This window comes from Streptopelia decaocto (genome assembly GCF_964273445.1).
Source record: "Streptopelia decaocto genome assembly, chromosome: 1".
Lineage (NCBI taxonomy): Eukaryota > Metazoa > Chordata > Aves > Columbiformes > Columbidae > Streptopelia > Streptopelia decaocto.
Genome location: NC_138663.1, coordinates 67,812,746 through 67,829,911, shown reverse-complemented (window position 1 = coordinate 67,829,911; position 17,166 = coordinate 67,812,746). Strand labels below are relative to the sequence as shown.

At 39.7% G+C, this 17,166-nt stretch overlaps 1 protein-coding gene across 1 annotated transcript in view; it reads left to right on the top strand.

Moving 5' to 3' along the window:
* Positions 1-15,986, top strand: part of PKP2 (plakophilin 2) — a 41,672-nt gene extending 25,686 nt beyond the window's left edge. The window contains exons 7-13 of the mRNA XM_082052557.1: positions 8,114-8,231; positions 9,715-9,876; positions 10,725-10,898; positions 11,488-11,641; positions 12,897-13,086; positions 14,060-14,147; positions 15,637-15,986. Of these exons, the coding sequence (XP_081908683.1) occupies positions 8,114-8,231; positions 9,715-9,876; positions 10,725-10,898; positions 11,488-11,641; positions 12,897-13,086; positions 14,060-14,147; positions 15,637-15,705 (955 nt within the window). The 3' untranslated portion in view covers positions 15,706-15,986. The remainder of the gene's footprint in view (positions 1-8,113; positions 8,232-9,714; positions 9,877-10,724; positions 10,899-11,487; positions 11,642-12,896; positions 13,087-14,059; positions 14,148-15,636) is intronic.
* Positions 15,987-17,166: the final 1,180 nt, after the last annotated feature.

The following is a 17,166-nucleotide window of genomic DNA, read 5'->3' as shown; positions in this document are numbered from 1 at the left end:
AAGTTTATTTCAATTCATAATCACTTCTCCTCTAAATAGACTAAGTAAAGGCGACATGGTACATGAAAACACAGAGAAGTGTTCAGTTTTCAGCTGCTGCCAAAGATTCTTGTTTTGATATATCATAATCTATAGCTAAACTGATTAGAAAATGACTTAATCTAAATTGGAAAAGGCCATATTTTAAACCAAAGTAAGTCCTGTGCAACTTTATGCATAAGTTCAAATACACTGAGCCCAGGCTGCAGCCATGGGGTGAATGAATAGATTACTGCTGCAATCAGTTAATAGTCTCATCAACACAGTAGCAACTACTACAAAGAAACACCAAAGGCGTCAGTAAACACACCCCTAAATGACTGAAGTATAAAAATCACATCTTTAATGAAAGCACCTCTAAAAATAACAGACCATAAAACTGTGGCCCTTTGTGCTTTTGAGTTCAAAGTCATTGCATGTTAAATAAATAAAAATATGAGTATTAGAGTTACATGTCTTTTGTTTTCACATTTTAAAATGTATGAAAGGACATAGTTTGAAATAATTAATGGGTAAAGTATGAGTGCAAAAGCATGGCCTGAGTTTGAAACTCTTCTTTACAAAGTAGAAGGAATTAAGTTTGAAGTTTAGAGGCAGGGAAGCTGCCCGGTTTTGCCTTGCACATATCTGTTTTGCTAACATGTCCTTGAGTAGTTGTATCTGTATTGCATGAATATTTACTGTGTAAACAGCACTGTATCTGAGTCATGGGTGGTTTCAGAGGACAAAAGAATTGTTAGCTATACAAAATACTCAACAATAAAGCACCTCTTTCTGCAGGAACTCCTGTCAGCCCACTAACTACTATTTAACTTCATCTGTAAGTAGTAATTAACTTTCATTTACTCTGATGGCTCAAAAGTAAGTACAGAGAAACATTAATGACCCATAATAAAATCTCTCTAGCTAATGCTAGTGGTGTTGTCTATGAAATGAAGCAGTTTGTCCTTTTTCATACTAATTAGTCCAAGCCGCATTTGTACAAAAACCAGTTTGGCTGTTAGCTGTGCCGCTCTGCTCCTCTCCTGCATTTGGACTCTGGAACCATCTCTTCCCAATGAGCCAGCCAGTGGGAACATAGAATCATTCTCCATTTTAGCATGGTATTGCTCTTTCTGAGCTTGTCACTGCAACTTGACACAACTTGGTATGAGACAAATAAAGAGTAGCAGTAGCTGAGTTGTTTTAATTTAAATAACACTAGATTCTGAACATACCTTACTCTGTACAGAAAGTCAGAGAGTGGGGCTGCTCCAGAGCTGCAGCTGGCTCTGCAGCCTCAATGAAAAGTCTCTTAAACTGCCCTTATTGACATGTCCAAGGATACATTACCTATTGTAAAAATATGATGTCCATATTCTAGTCTTTCTCAATGTTTAAGAGCTTGAGCACTAAAAATTATAACTAAGAGGAGAACAAGGGTCTGGATGATCGGGTAATGAGGTGGACTGTGAACTGGATGAAGGAAAGAAGCCAGAGAGTTGTGGTCAATAGGACAGAGTCTAGTTGGAGGCCTGTATCTAGTGGAGTCCCTCAAGGGTCGGTACTGGGACCAGTACTATTCAATATATTCATCAACAACTTGGCCAGAAGGCTGTGCTGCCATCCAGCAAGACCTGGACAGGCTTAAGAGTTTGTCAGGGAAAAATTTAATGAAATATAACAAGGGAAAGTGTAGAGTCTTACATCTGGGTAGGAACAACCCCAGGTTCCAGTATAAGTTGTGGAACGACCTGTTGGAGAGCAGTGTAGGGGAAAGGGACCTGGGGGTCCTGGTGGACAGCAGGATGACCATGAGCCAGCACTGTGCCCTTGTGGCCAGGAAGGCCAATGGCATCCTGGGGTGTATTAGAAGCGGGGTGGTTAGTAGGTCAAGAGAGGTCCTCCTTCCCCTCTACTCTGCCCTGGTGAGACCACACCTGGAATATTGTGTCCCGTTCTGGGCCCCTCAGTTCAAGAAGGACAGGGAACTGCTGGAGAGGGTCCAGCGTAGGGCAACCAAGATGATTAAGGGAGTGGAGCATCCCCCTTATGAGGAAAGGCTGAGGGAGCTGGGTCTCTTTAGCTTGGAGGAGACTGAGGGGTAACCTCATTAATGTTTATAAATATATAAAGGGTGAGTGTCACAAGGATGGAGCCAGGCTCTTCTCGGTGACAACCAATGACAGGACAAGGAGCAATGGGTACAAAACGGAACACAGGAGGTTCCACTTAAATATGAGAAGTAACTTCTTCACAGTGAGGGTGCCAGAGCACTGGAACAGGCTGCCCAGGGAGGTTGTGGAGTCTCCTTCTCTGGAGACATTCAAAACCCCCCTGGACACATTCCTGTGTAACCTCATCCAGGTGTTCCTGCTCCAGCAGGGAGATTGGACTAGATGATCTTTTGAGGTCCCTTCCAATCCCTAACATTCTGTGATTCTGTGATTCACAGCTAAAGCTGATCTGCAAGATTGCCAGCCAACATACTTTCTAGAAGACAAGAGTTTTTAATGAGGCTTACCATATTTGTACAGACCAAATATCTGAATTTTTTAAGAATAATCGGTTTGCATCTCTTTATTGTAAACTAATGTACCTCCCAAGCTAGGCCACTAAAAGTATTGCTTCCTTATGTATAAATTTTAAAAAAATCTCTCTGCACAAAGAAGTGCTGAAAAGTAAAAGAAGAGCATACCACAAAATAAAAAACTGTGCACTGAGGGAATGATGTTACTAATGAAGATGTTTAAAGAGCATATATATTTGCCACAATATAAATCTATAATTAGTCTTTCCTTTTGTAATACTAACATGTTTGTTATGTATGTTGATAAAGTCTACAGCCTGCAGCTTCTATTACAGGGTAAAAATAGTTCTTTGAAGTGCAATACTTTATGCATAGTACTGTACTTAGTTATAGGAGAATGCCAAAACTTGTTTTCAAAAATTTACATGCACCTATTGACTGACAGGGACACCCACAGTCCAAATCTAACACTAACATCTGACATGGGCATTTGCGCAGTGCGACAAAGTTACCAACTAGTAAATTAAAGCTCTCTTCATCCTCTGACAGAATTTCAGGAGAAGTGAATCTGCATCTAGCAGATGTTATTGCAGAAAATAACACTGGAATGAGTGAATGACTGGAACATTCTCTATTCTGCGAACCAGTTATTGCAACAAGGATTGTGGAGTCCTGAATTTCATCTACCTGTGTCAGTGTATGTAGTCACAGATAAGGAAGTTTGACATTAGAAGGATTTCTTAATCCCATTCTCTAGGTCTCTAATTTGTCACAGTTTTATGGAAATCATTAACCACAAAATATAATTAAAAGAAGCTGTGTACACCACAATTCTGCATTAACAGTTAGAATAAGTAAGGGTATAATTCAGTCCTGGAATATGATGAAAAGCACTGTGCCATGAACAGGCAGAATAAGCCAAATCAAAAGACTTCGCTCGTTGACTGACAACAAGCTGAAGAAGTAAAAAATTTGTATATTAAACTACCTAGAGGAGTATTGCAGGCTTTTACAGACAGGTCTTGTTTGGTTTTAAAGATAAAGTCACTTTTTCTTAGCCTGAAAGTCCTACACATAATAGTTCTGTCACCAGTTCCACTACAAGTGTGTAGAAGTCTTTAAGACACTTAGTCTCCTCCTCCATACTCCTTTTTTGAGTCTGAAAGGGTAAGATGCCAAGAGCATACAGAACATATGGTTTTGAATATTTTATATATATATGTAAGTGGATTTCTGGCATGATTCTTCCTCTGATAAAAGGGAAGACTTAGTAGAAGGCTGGCTGTATTATACCTTGGAAGCTGATAATGATCTCGTTCCATTTTTAGCTTGAAATACCTGTTCCCAAAAGTTCTGCAATGTTTAACATTCCAAAATTTATGTTTAGTGATCACATTTCCTCCTGCAAAATATTTCATTTAAGTGATGGATCTAGCAATTGCAACTGCTGTGTTTCATTACAGAGTCCTCCCTTTTAACTGCTCTGCAACTGGAGCATCCTATAGTCCTATGCATCCTAATTCTTCAAACCTTTCTAGATAACTGCCTCCAGAAAGTCAGCCAACCTCTCTGTTCCTGGTTCCCCAGCCAGTAAAATGGAAGTAACTTTTCCTCTTTCTTTATTATTTTTCACCCTCCATTTGTCCCAGCTCCCTTTTAAGGTCTTTGTGAACTACACAGTGACCCACAAGGAGCATGTCAGACCAGGAGGCTGTGTAAAAATCTACTTCTGTTTGCTCTGGAGAGAAGCGAAGCCAAATCTCTCACCGTGTGTTGAAAAGTGTAACGGCAGCTCAATTTCGTAACAGAAGCTTCTAAGAGAGAACATAAAACAAATGACTGATAGCAAGTCTTTGAACCAAGGCCTCTTGCATAGCATTGCTGTTCCTTTAAGTTTATTTCTATCCACTCTTATCTTCTCTTGCCTCCTCTTCAGTTTATCTGCTCCCCCAATTCCTGAAAGGAATTCTGTTATTTCCAGCAAGGAGCTTGCAGCCTGGTGCCTGTAGTCACTAAGTAGATCCCTGGATATTTTTCCCTCCCTGTTGCATTTTGAACTGTGTAAGTCATGAAGGGAATGGAATTTCCAGAACTACTTCAGGAAATTGTTATCACATAATTGAGTTACATTCCAATTACCAGTTTTAGCAGAATGAGTCCCAGGAGTAAAAACGCTCTTCTTAACAGTTGTGTGGATCATTCACAGCAGTGCAAAAATCTTTTCCAACATACTCAGCCAGTGTGTGACTCCGTGCAGGCTTCAAGGGAGTATCCCTTTCATTTGGTGCCATTTGCAATCTAACTGAACATACATTATCATTCTGTTTCTTTCAAAATCACCCTTGATTTTAATATGTTGCACTTCTTTGTATTTACCTCATATCTCTGGATCAAAATGGTATTTCCCAAGAGGGAATTAGCTCATCCTCCACAAATGCCACAGAAATACGGGCAAATGGCTATTTTGGTTACAGATATAGTTATACCATGTGTGTGTGCAAGAGAAAACAGAAGCAGTAAATAAAGGAGGAGATAAATGAGGCACATAACTAGATACAATGCAGCCACATTAGAATGGGGCACAGTTTGGGCATATCACCAAGATAAGTATATTTAAGCATGCCAAAAGCCAGAAATTTTTAATAGTTAGATGAGCCCAAAATGTAAGTTCTGAGTCATTCAAAGGAGCGCATCCCTACAAGCAGCAATCTCCCTCAGGCTGCATTCTCCCTGTGCTGTATTCTCGCAGCCACTCAATACCAACACAGGGCTGAGATATCAGGAACTGTGTAACAGAAGAGTTTTTCTATGAGAAGACTCTTGACTCCAGCTGATGCTTTTTTCCACAAATGTATTTGCCTCAGTGTACTTGTGATGAAATGGCAGTAAAACAAACTTGCACAGCAGATTTGAAGATTTCTAGGTAGCCCTGAAGTCTCACCATGGAGTTGCCGCAAACCATAGTACTGGGCCAGCCCAACCATGTTAATTGCCCAAACACTGGGTGTTTCAAGGGCTCCAGGAGCTCCACTGCAAGAGAGTCCAACTCCTGAGCTCAGAGCAAGGCATTCCAGTTGTCAGAAACCTCAAATCATGGGAAGCCAAGATGAAGTCAGTTTTACAATTTTCTAAGCAAAATGTTACCATTGTGTCAAAATCAATATTTATTTATTTTTTAAAATTACATTTCTGTGAAACATCGCAGAAACATTTACTTTTTTCTGGTCTAAGAATATTTTTATTTCTTGGAATTTCTCAAGCTTTAATTAGCAAATAAACTGTCAAGTAAGCTTTTGCCTGAAATGTTCTTCTCTGCTTTGAAACCAGCTCAAACCTTACTCAGAGTAACATGGTTATGACCATAATTGGGCAAGTGGGAGAGCAGGAGCTCTTCCCTTCCCCATCCATACTGTGGTGACAAAGAAACAGGGAAAAGTGGAGAATGGAGTAGCCATATGTGTACAGATGCACACAGGCATACACTGATATCTCTGTCTGGATGAGCAGTTGAGCATCAGCTTCCTAATGAAACAGAGTTTAGTAATTCATTTCCTTTGCAGAACAGGCCAGTGCCTCTGATTCAGGCTTTTCTCTGCCACCGGAGCTATAAAGCTACGTGTCCCATCATATCATTCTAGACAGCAAGACCAGGTGATGGCCTCGCCTTGCACAGCCATTCAGCATGGTCATAGCTGTCAGAAGTTCAGGGATTTTTAGAATAATGTACTGTGACGAAATGAAATACTGGATCAGCTGAAGTGTCTTTGGTGAGGGAAATTCCATGCTTATCTCTTAACAGTATTTTTAGTCTGTGTGCCTCAGAAGCTATTTTGACTATGCGCTAGAAGGGCTGTAACATGTACAGTTCTGTCAGCATAACCATAAACATATGAAAAGGGGGCACGCCTCGAGTGTGACATGTATAGGTAAAATTAAATTCCAAAGCGATGGCCATATTGAAGAATATGAATATTGATTCTGTGATATATAATTCCATGAGAGAATAAATGAGCTCATAAATGGGGATATTGTAAACAGCATGGCCTAAAGTAAAACTATAATTACAATGCATTAGTATTTAATCTGAATATTTTCTTCCTGGGAGAAAGAAACAGAAGAACTGCATTGACAGTATATAAACCACTACATTCATTTTACAATCATAAGCCACAGGAAAGTTTAAAGCTGTACTTTACTGGCTTTGTCAGTAATAAAATTTTAAACCATTGTAATTTCCAGTGGGTAAAGTAAGCATGTAAAATAAACACTCTGAATTTATCTAAAGGAACATGTCCCTCTGTGTTTGTGATGAATGTTAAGATTGGGTTATATTTAATATTTCAAACAAAAAAGCTGGAATGTGATACTGCATGCAGCCTTTTAGCCAGCAGAGCTGCGGGAGTCCAAAATAATGAGGCCTAGGTTTGTAATTCCAGCATTCCATAATTCAGAGTTTGTTCAGTTGTAAAAATAATTATACCCGAAAAGTGTAAGTGTTGTTACTTCCCTGGAAATCAGTAGCTTATTTAGAGCCAAACTTCAAGCAGCAATTTTGTGTTTGGTTTTTTTGAGAGTTTTAAAATCACTTTTATAATTCATCTTCAAGTTGTACTTGGGTTACCACAAAACACATAAAATATTACCTGAAACTCAGGCAAACAGTGGCTTCCTTTGGGTCTGGAGGAAGCAGAAAGCGTGTGTGGAGCAGTGTCTGAGCCACTGTGGTAGGACAGCAGAAGGCTTCTGCAGAAGTCATCTGGCATTTTCTGCTCTGACTGAGCAGCTTCTGGTGGCTTCAGCTTTTTTCTGCCTCAATGACATTAGTTTCTCTGGGAAGCTGGGAATCAGCTGAGCACAGTGTATTTTTTCCTCTTCCTTGTCCTGCCATGTCGTGATTCATCACATCAGCCCTTCACGCAGCAGTGGGGCCAGGCAGCTGCTCTGTCCTGCTGGCTCGGCTGCATTTGTGTCGCCCCTGCCCGCTCGCATCCCTCCAAGCATTTCCATGGGCATATTAATTACCATATGAATTTGGCACCATAACTGACTTCGGTGATCTTTACCTATTAATGTACAAAAGTTGCTAAAACTCTCTGAACATGTGTCTGTTGATGCATCATCCTGGATCAAGAACTGGTTTGGTGTAGGTAAATGCTAAAGGATGATTGTGTGCGTGGAAATTTTTACAGGTATCTTTCCTCTGATATTTTGACATAGCTACTGTTCCATATTCTAGAAATATATTGACAAATGGAATAATGGAAAAACAAGTCCAGTTTGTTTGACTGTTTAAAAAGGATTAATTCAGCTTTGAGATGAAGATATGAGTCAGGTCCTACTTTATTCATCCAACCACAACAGTTTGTTTTTCCGGAGTATGTTTGTCTGGTAGCGCACTAAAGTGAAAGTTTTGCCTAGCAGAGGCTCAGATTATCTTACAGCTCTAAAGAAAGGAAAACTTTAACTTCAGTATCTTTAATATGTAGCTGGAGAAGTTTGTTAGAGGAGCACAAGGAAATATCTTTGACTAAATCTCTTCTGACCAACATATTCCTTCCTGCACAGAAACATGAGCTCTGCCGGCCCAGAAGGAAGGAAAAAGATGAGAGAATGCAACGGCTTGATTGATTCTCTTGTGTATTATATTCAAGGAACTATTGCAGACCACGAGCCTAATGACAAGGTATTCTTTGAGATGAGAAGTCTTTTCCTAGGGGAAATTGCTAAGAGAATTTTTTTTTTGTTTAGAAACCAGTGTTCAGGAACAGCTGTGATGTAACTGCCAAACTTATTTCCAGAGCTTTTAGAACTGTCACTAAAGATGAAAGTCCAGTAAGAAGCTTTCAGAACTGTTTTTTCTTATGCTGCAGTCCAAAAGAATAACATACCTTGGCATTGGGAAAATATTTTCAGAATCAGCAGAAAAAGCTAGAAACTTCTGTCGTTTTTTTGTTTTGTTTTGTTTTTAAATGTGATGTGAAGTCACAGCTTTCAGAGATACTGAAACACCTGAAGAGTCAGATATTACCTTTATAGCTGTCTCAGGGAGCTAGCCAGCTAGAAGCTTAAAAAAATTAATCTGGTTACTTTCCTGTATATTTAGTGCTATATACCCCTTAGAAAATGAAGAACCTAAATTTCTTTGGATCACAACATAGTTAAGGAGCTTGCATCATTCAGAATGAGATTGATTTTCCTAAGTTATACCTTCTGCCTAAGCCAGTAGCTACAAGCACATGGACACCTCCAGAAGCCAGTTTCTCTCACTCTCTTCCTCCCACCATTGACTGCAGATAAACCATGAACATTGCTCAGACTAGGTGCTTGTCTTTTATCTGGATGAAGTTGGGTGAGAAGACCAGCTGTCACTTATGAGAAGGTTAGCTGTAGCCTGTGAGGCATTTCTAGTGTGCCTGCTATAACTTGTGCTGTGTAATGGTAATTACGGCACATTTATAGCTCTGTTCTAGGATTAGTTAGTTGAGCTTCTCCATCTCCCTGTATTCAGTGCCATTAGCTTCAGGGAGAATCCAGCACATTACACTCGTGCCAATAGCTCCTTGTTGCATTTTGTCTTAAAACCACTCATTCCTTTTCTACTTTCAACAAAGGAGGAACTGCTAATAAAGCTGTTTGCCACTGGACTCATCACTCAGAAATTGTAGACCTGACCTTAGCCATGCCCAGAATGGCACATTGAATTTTAAAAAGCATTCTACCACAGAAAACTGCTTCCTCCTTAGGAAAGATACAAATCTTCCCTTTTGCTGATGCTACAGTGAGGTGTGTACGTGATCAGCTTTACTCTTAAGCTCTTAAACATTCCTTGGCACACTTCTGGTCTGTGCCAAATAGCACTCGCCCAAACAATTCCCAGGCACAATTCAGAAATTATAATGTCCCAAGACCATTTTCGACAGGCAGGCACCCCGCTCTGAATGCAAGCCCTGTGTGCCAGCTGGCCTCAGTGCTCAGGAACATCCCAGGGCATGTTTAATTTATCAGTGTAAATTCAGTCTTGTGGATCACCGGCACAAAGAATCGTTTTTCTGTGAGCCCTGCAGTTAGTTGCTGAAGATCCACAAATGAAAGCTTTTCCCATGTCTATACATGTCCATTCAACATGTGCCAAAGCTTTAAAGATTTCTATTCATTTGTTATTTTAGGCCACAGAGAACTGTGTGTGCATTCTTCACAATCTTTCCTACCAGCTAGAGGTAGAGCTCCCTGAGAGCTATGCCCGGACCATATATATGCAAAGAAGAAATATTTCTAGCAATGATAAAACACCGGGCTGTTTTGGAACACGGAGCAGAAAAGTAAAAGAGGTAAAGCATCTGTTTATTTGCATCTCATTTTATTAATCAGTTGTAGCAACTTCTGGAGAATAAGGCTGTAATCTACTTAACAGTCTGTTATTGATGTATCTGGTAGTGTGATGCTTACTTGCCCCAAACATGCAAATTTATCTGTAGTCTTTACTAAAACCCATTATCTTGTTCAGCTGCTGATGGTGAAAATGACATAGCAATTCACTATTTCTTTAGCTAAGGAACAGTCTTCAGCCACTCAGTTTCATCCCCTCTGGTGGATGTAGGTGGTATCTGTACCACGTACAGCAATTGTGCAAGTGCCTTACTAATGAGCAGGCATTGTCATGGTTTCACCAGTGAAACCAGCTTTAGGTGACTGGTCACTTCCATGATTTCCTGGCTTTTGAACTGTTTCACAACCTCCTCTTTTGATGCCATGTGATATATATCACAAATAATCTGGCAACTGGGAATTGTTGGAGAGAAAACAGGTATCGGGGCGGGGGGAAGCAAAAGAAAAGGATAGATTCCCCATCTATTAGTTTTGCTGGAGTGTCTTCTGCCTTCTGCTCCATCCACAGTACAACTCTAGCTGGCCTTTTCTGTTTCTCCTTGGCCTCAGCCCCCAGTGTCAATTGCTGAGAGATGAGGAGCAGCTTCCTCAACACCTGTCTCCTCTCTTTGGACGGAGTGGCCAGTATTATTAAATACTGAAATTTTACATGTTGTCATTTGAGTTCACAACTTGATAATGATTGCAAATAATCGGGTCAAAGAGAGTTACAAAATGGCTAGTTTAGCTTGTGATGCATCAAGTCATTTCAGGTCACTGTTTCTAAAGGCTTATCTGTTTACATGTTTAGAAGCAGCAGGACACCCCAATACCTGAAGAAAAGAGCAATCCCAGAGGTGTCGAATCTCTCTGGCATTCCACACTCATTAGGATATATCTCTCCTTAATAGCAAAGAGTACCAGAAACTACACCCAGGAAGCATCCCTGGGAGCTCTTCAAAACCTCACAGCTGGCAGTGGACCAGTAAGTCAGCTTTTTTCTTTTTCATGTCATTTTGTTCTTAATGTGAATGCCTAGAGTTTAGGGCTGCAGTGTGACATGGCCACAGATCAGGTAACCACTGACAAGTCACTGTCTCACAGACATGGTCAAGAAATTGAAGAACATTGAAGGGAAAGTCATAACTGGCAGTGCAGCCATTTTTTGGCAAATATGGGGACTGCTTCTTCTTAGTCCATATACATCTCACATGTGAATTTTCTAATTCGTTGCACAATGAGGGATGAATAAACGTTAAAAGCACAGAAAAAAAGGGGGTTTGTGGAACATAATCAGTCCCATGGGGAGAGGAAGGCTCTGACACAATGGCAGATCACTTTTCTGGTGAAAAAAACTAATGACCTTTGTCTGAGGAGCTGGCCACAGAGCACATGGGAGGAAAAGGGTTCAAAACTTCTTTTATATCACCCTCCTTTTCTGTTGTAGCTCATATGTCACTCTGGATTTAAGTTATTTTAAACGTACTTAAATTTAAGTAGAGAACCTGCTGCATTTTTTTATTAAGCTATACATTCATGGTAATGACACACTATTGTCACATGCCTCATAACAGATGCCGTTTGCGGTGGCCCAGACTGTTGTTCAGAGAGCAAATGGCCTTCCAAGTATTCGAAATATGCTGCATGTAAGTCACCCGACAGTAAAGAAGACGGCAGTCTCACTGCTCAGGAACTTGTCTCGCAACACCTCTCTGCAAAGTGATATAGGTGAGGAAGGTTTAACATCTCTCGGGCTTTTGTTCTCTGCTCTCTTTACCTTAAACTTTCCTTCTTTAATAAAATAAATGTGCAAAAAACCTGATATGTGAGTTTAGTGGATTTTTAGGTCAAATACTTGCAGACATTATACAGAATTGCAAATAAAGAGTTTTGCCTAAGAAATATTCTAACCTCAAGCTTTTTCTGACTTTTATAGTCCTCATCAGATACTTCCATTGATGTTACTTTCAAAAAATACATAATGGAAGTAAAACCTACACAGATTTAGAGAGGGAGTTTTTCTTCTGCTTAAAATAGGTGAGTGCAGAGTTCTGTGCTAGCACAGCTACATAATCCTTTGTGAGAAATCATAGAACATCTCTGATTCCTCTAGAGAAGATGGTATTTTCTTCTTTTAGACCCAAAGCTTTAGAAGCTTGCAGCTCATACAGTTTTCCTGCATTAGTTTTTTGAGAATGGAAGCTAGAAGATGCCATAGAGAAAATAGTCCAGTCTTTTTAGAGGACCTCATTTCTAAAATGTTATAATTATTTTGACATCAGAAGCCATTTTTATTCTAAGTATTCTCATTTCAATTTCATGTACAAGATAAAATGAATTCACATGATTTTTTGTCCTTTTCTGTGTTCCCATCAAAGGGAGAAGGGGAAATTACAGGCATACAGCTGGTTCATGGGACAGATTAACCTCCAGAATTCTGCAGAGCAGTCTCCTGGGCACTGTTTAATCCTTAGAGAACATTCGCTATTAATGAAAATATTGTAACATGGACTGATTTCAAAGGGATAATCCATATGGTGTTAAAAATTACAAGTGGTGAATCCCCCAGAAAGAGTAAAAATTAAACCAAGAAGTTGTAATTTCATCAGGAAAAACAATTTATGAAATCATGTGGAAAAGACAGGATAGCATTAACTTTGGAGAAAGGTGCTTCACCTTGCACATTCACAGTCATTTTCTTGCTTTACCCATGGTAGAGAGAACTGGGGGAATTTGGGGTGAACCTTTTATCCATGAAAAGGTGTTCTTTCTGACTGACTGAAAACAAGTGTTCATTCAAGTCAAATTCTTCAGGTAATTTTGGACAAAGGAAAACATTTGTAACGGCATGCTGTTTCCTAGATCAAAGTGTCTATATTTATTAATCATAATGAACCCTTAAATTGAGATAAATCTTCTGGGACCCCTAGATAAATCTGTACCTGTTAATAATGGAGTTGCTTGTCTCTCTTCCGACTTGTAGCCAGAGAAGTTTTGCCTGATTTGGTCTTGATACTTCCAAGTTCTGTCCTGGCATCTGATATTGCCTGTGAAACCACAGCATCCATCTGCTACACCCTGTACAATTTGACACAGAGCAGTTCACACAATGCACGGCTTCTCCTGAGTGCTGACGGCCTGCCCAAGATTATTGCCATCAGCATGAATGACAGGTAAGGTGATTGAGAAGCCTTCCCTCCCCCTCCTCCTTTCCCTGGGGAGAAAAAAACCTGCAACCTCTGCAATTTGCAGAGGTGAAAACGTTGCATCTTAAGGTACACGACAGCTTAAACGAGTTACTGTGATGTGAATAGAATTGCACATACTGGGAAATACAGAAAAATCTCTTATAACTTCTGTTCCATCCACAGCTAAATTTGCCATGTTCCAGCATTTTAAACAGTTCCTCAGAAGATGACGGCACAATATTCTAATATATATAGTGACTGATCGTCAGATCGTATCTGTCCCCAAATAGTTTCTATATTTCCTGTTCCTTGTAACACAGCCCTGATAATCTTTAGCAGAAAAATGCAGATACATTTTATAGAGCTGATAGAACTTGAAAGATATTTATAAACGGGCATTTTAGATAATACATGTTGAATTTCCTTTAATCATTATTTAATACATAATCACAACCAGTGTTTACTCAAAATAAAATAGTTCATTCTTTGTGAATATGAATAATTATTCTGTTTGCTTTCCTCTCTTATTTACAAAATGAAAGAGGAAATTCATCTCAGTAAAGGAAACCTCATGAGGCTCTGAATAGTTTAAATCCTATCTAACTAACCAGAGATTGTACCTGCTGGAAAGATCCTTTCAGATGCTTGTTATGTTGAGAGTTAGTTTTTTAAACTGCATATAAACAGCATGATAGCTGCTTGAAGATGAAGGCTGTAGAGTACTTCATTTCCCTCTAATTTTGAAGAATGAGTGAAACAGGGAGGTATGTTGCAGGGAGGTATGTATGTAGCCTGAAACATGCTAGAATACCTAAAATATAGTAAAACAGCATTTAGGAGGAGAGAGAGAGAGACAGAAAATGTGCTATGAGGTTACGTTTGCTGAAGTTTGCACATGCACTGTGATCGTGAAGTGGGAAATTAAAGATGTTTTATTATTCTTTCCACAAAATTGCAGCAATATGTTCAGCAAAGCTAGCAGGGCTGCTTCAGTCCTCCTCTACTCCTTGTGGTCACATACTGATCTCCACAGTGCTTACAAAAAGGTAAGATCTGGGTTAGGGCAAAGACTTGTAATCTGTCCTTTCAGACCTAGAACTGTCATTTGTCCTTTGGGGCCTTGAGCACTTCTGCACTGTTAAGAAACAACCTGTGATAGGATTTCAAGTGGTGTCTGAATTTAGTGTTTCTATTACTTGTACATAATCCTGAACGAGTAAGGCATGCCCTTAATTTTTTATCATCTGTGTTCATATTCTCTTCCTCTCTGGTTTTATATCCACTGGTAAAATTTATGAGAAACGCTGCTGGCTGTCAGAAGTCTCTGATAGTGAGAAGTGATGCACAGTGGGAGTCCATCCGCCACTGACTGAACCAACCTGACACATAGGGCCTAAGGTGTCAGTAAAAGCAAAGGCAGGGCAAAGCACCTTCCTGCTTTAAAACCAGAGCAGTTTTGTTCTCCTTGTTGTTTATATTGTCTGCAAGCCCAGGTGTTAGTTATATTCAGACAAAAAGGTAGGGCAGCCTAGGAAAGGCATTGGCAAACATTTACAGCCACAGTTAAAATCAAACAAAAAATGACCAGAATCAATCAACAAACAAAACAGTTTTTTCTCTCCTTTTGAAGTTCTGTGACTGCTTTTTGAATACAAAGGTGGATTGACTTCAGCCTACCTACTTTTAACATGCATTTCAATCTGTTTCATTCCTTTCATTCCATTTTTTCAAGATCTAGCCCTTGACATTTATTAGTCAGCTGGTTCCTTCTTGTAGATTTTTTGTTGAAATTTGTTTGAAAAGTTACTTAGTGTAGAATCCTTTAAGAGCCTTGCATCACATTCGGCAGGGTACACTGCCCTACAAGCCAGAAATCTGTGTTCAAGAATAAGGGTGCTATACCCATATAAGCTCTAATTGGGTTTTGTTGTCTCTGGTTTTTGGCAACCACATTCCTGGCTTTGCTGTACAGCAATATCCCCCATGGCATGAATTTTCTGAAGTCACTGATACTTTGAGTATGCCTGTAAGACACATTTGTTGGATCTGAGTTTCAAAAAATGCTGAATACTTGTTCTTCCTAAGCAAATCATGTCCCCTAGAGATATCAGGTACAGCACTGAAAACTGCAGGCTACCTAACGGCTAGACATTTTTGAAAAGTTAGTCTAGTAAGTAACAGAAATCACTTGGTCAAACGAGACTGATAGTGTCCTGAGTCATTTTGGCATTGCCCTGTAATCTTTGTTCAGATAGGGTTAATCTCAGCTGACATTAGTCACCTGAGAGTTAGGAGCCTGTAGAGCTGAGCTAGAAGAAAAAACTCCCTGGACAGTTAGTGGAGAGAGTTAAGCAGCTCCAGTAATTCATCTCACATATCTTAGACTGAGCGGAGTCACTCCTGGGAGATGCCTGTTCTGCCTCTGCTGATTGTGGTGGACTCTGCCTGTACCCTTTTAGACAGCTCTGAACTCACCCTTCCCTTGAAGAATTGGCACTGAAGATAACGAATTATTCTGTTTCTTTCATTCCAAAGGCTGACTTTAAGAAGGCGGATTTCATCAACAGCCGGACCACAAAAGCCTATAACTCACTAAAAGATTGAATCAGAGCATAACACCACTGAAGACAAATGAGATTACACATCACGTGGTTGGTGTTGTCATCATCAACCAGGAAGTATCTCAGAAAAAAGGGGCTAGTTTTATATAGGACTTGAGTGACCAGAGGATAACTGTTTTGTGGTTTTAATCCTAATCACTTTGTTGTCACAGTATATTTCAATTTGAGAAGCTTATATCAATATATGAATAACCAAAGATGGATTCTTCAGGACATCTGAGGTGAAGTTTCATCCAGGTTAACCACTAGTCAGAGCTTCAGGCGACTGCATTTTGTTTAACAGGCATTTACACAGAGGGGTTTGTAATGCTGATTGGCAGCAAATTCTTTTCAGACTGTTTCATAGAGATCATTTTGTACAGTGGGTAATCATCAAGTGCACTGCTCAGGACATAGTACTTTTTCACCCTTTTGTTTCTTCCCACGTGCTAAATAAGAATCTCCAGATTCTGTAAGTATTCACAAGAAGCTGTTTCACTACCTGCATTATAAAAGCACCAATCAAGTTGAAATTATTATTTTTTGTATTGCTTGTATACATGTGCTCACTGGTTCTTAAGCCTCTTTTCTTTGAGATTTCATTAGCAACAGCAACAAAACTGATTTTACATAGGTCTTATCGTACCTTGTTCCTCTCATCCTCCCTGACATGGCTGTTGGAATTTAGAACTGTGTCCAGAAAGGGTTTTAACTAGAACCAATATATTTCAGACACTTTGGACTGACCTTAGATCCATCATTCTTTGCTAACTGGTGGAAGAGTTAGCTGCTGGTGATTCAGTGATTATTTTAAGAAAATTGTGTTTTCAAAAAGATTCTATTGCTAATCTATATATAGTAAAGGGAGTGGAGTCTCGCCTTTATTTTTGAAGAAACAGATACACACACAGGAGAGATAAGGCTCTGTGCTGCTTAAGGAATTCATCTGATCCTGTTTCATATTCTCTTACTTGAAATCATCCTTCTCCCTACAGCAATTACATGCAACGTGATAACCAAAGGACTATGTCTGCACATGTGGGAATAGGTAACAGGAGAAGAAAAATTCCTGAGTACTTAAAGGCATTATATGATCCTCAGAGAGGGAAAAGAAGCACTAAAAAACCCCATCTGATACCTTTAGTAAGCGAGATCTATCTCAACAAACCTGTAGTTAAATTGTCCATTAAACCAACAGGAAACTCATATATAAAATTCTGTGGATTGGATTATCAGCTGACATGGTCTCTTCCGAAATCAGGGGAGCTAAGCTACATTTATGGCAACCAGGACTTTGGCGTATGTATTTACAATCCTTCCTGCACAAATGGAGCCCGTCCTGTACGTCCATGCTGAGCTACTGGCACAGCAGCTATTACAGCTCCTCCTATCCAGAAAGGGACGCACAGTCCTTTGAGTAGGGACCTCACAGAGGAGATCATCAAGCCTATTCATTTCAACACTC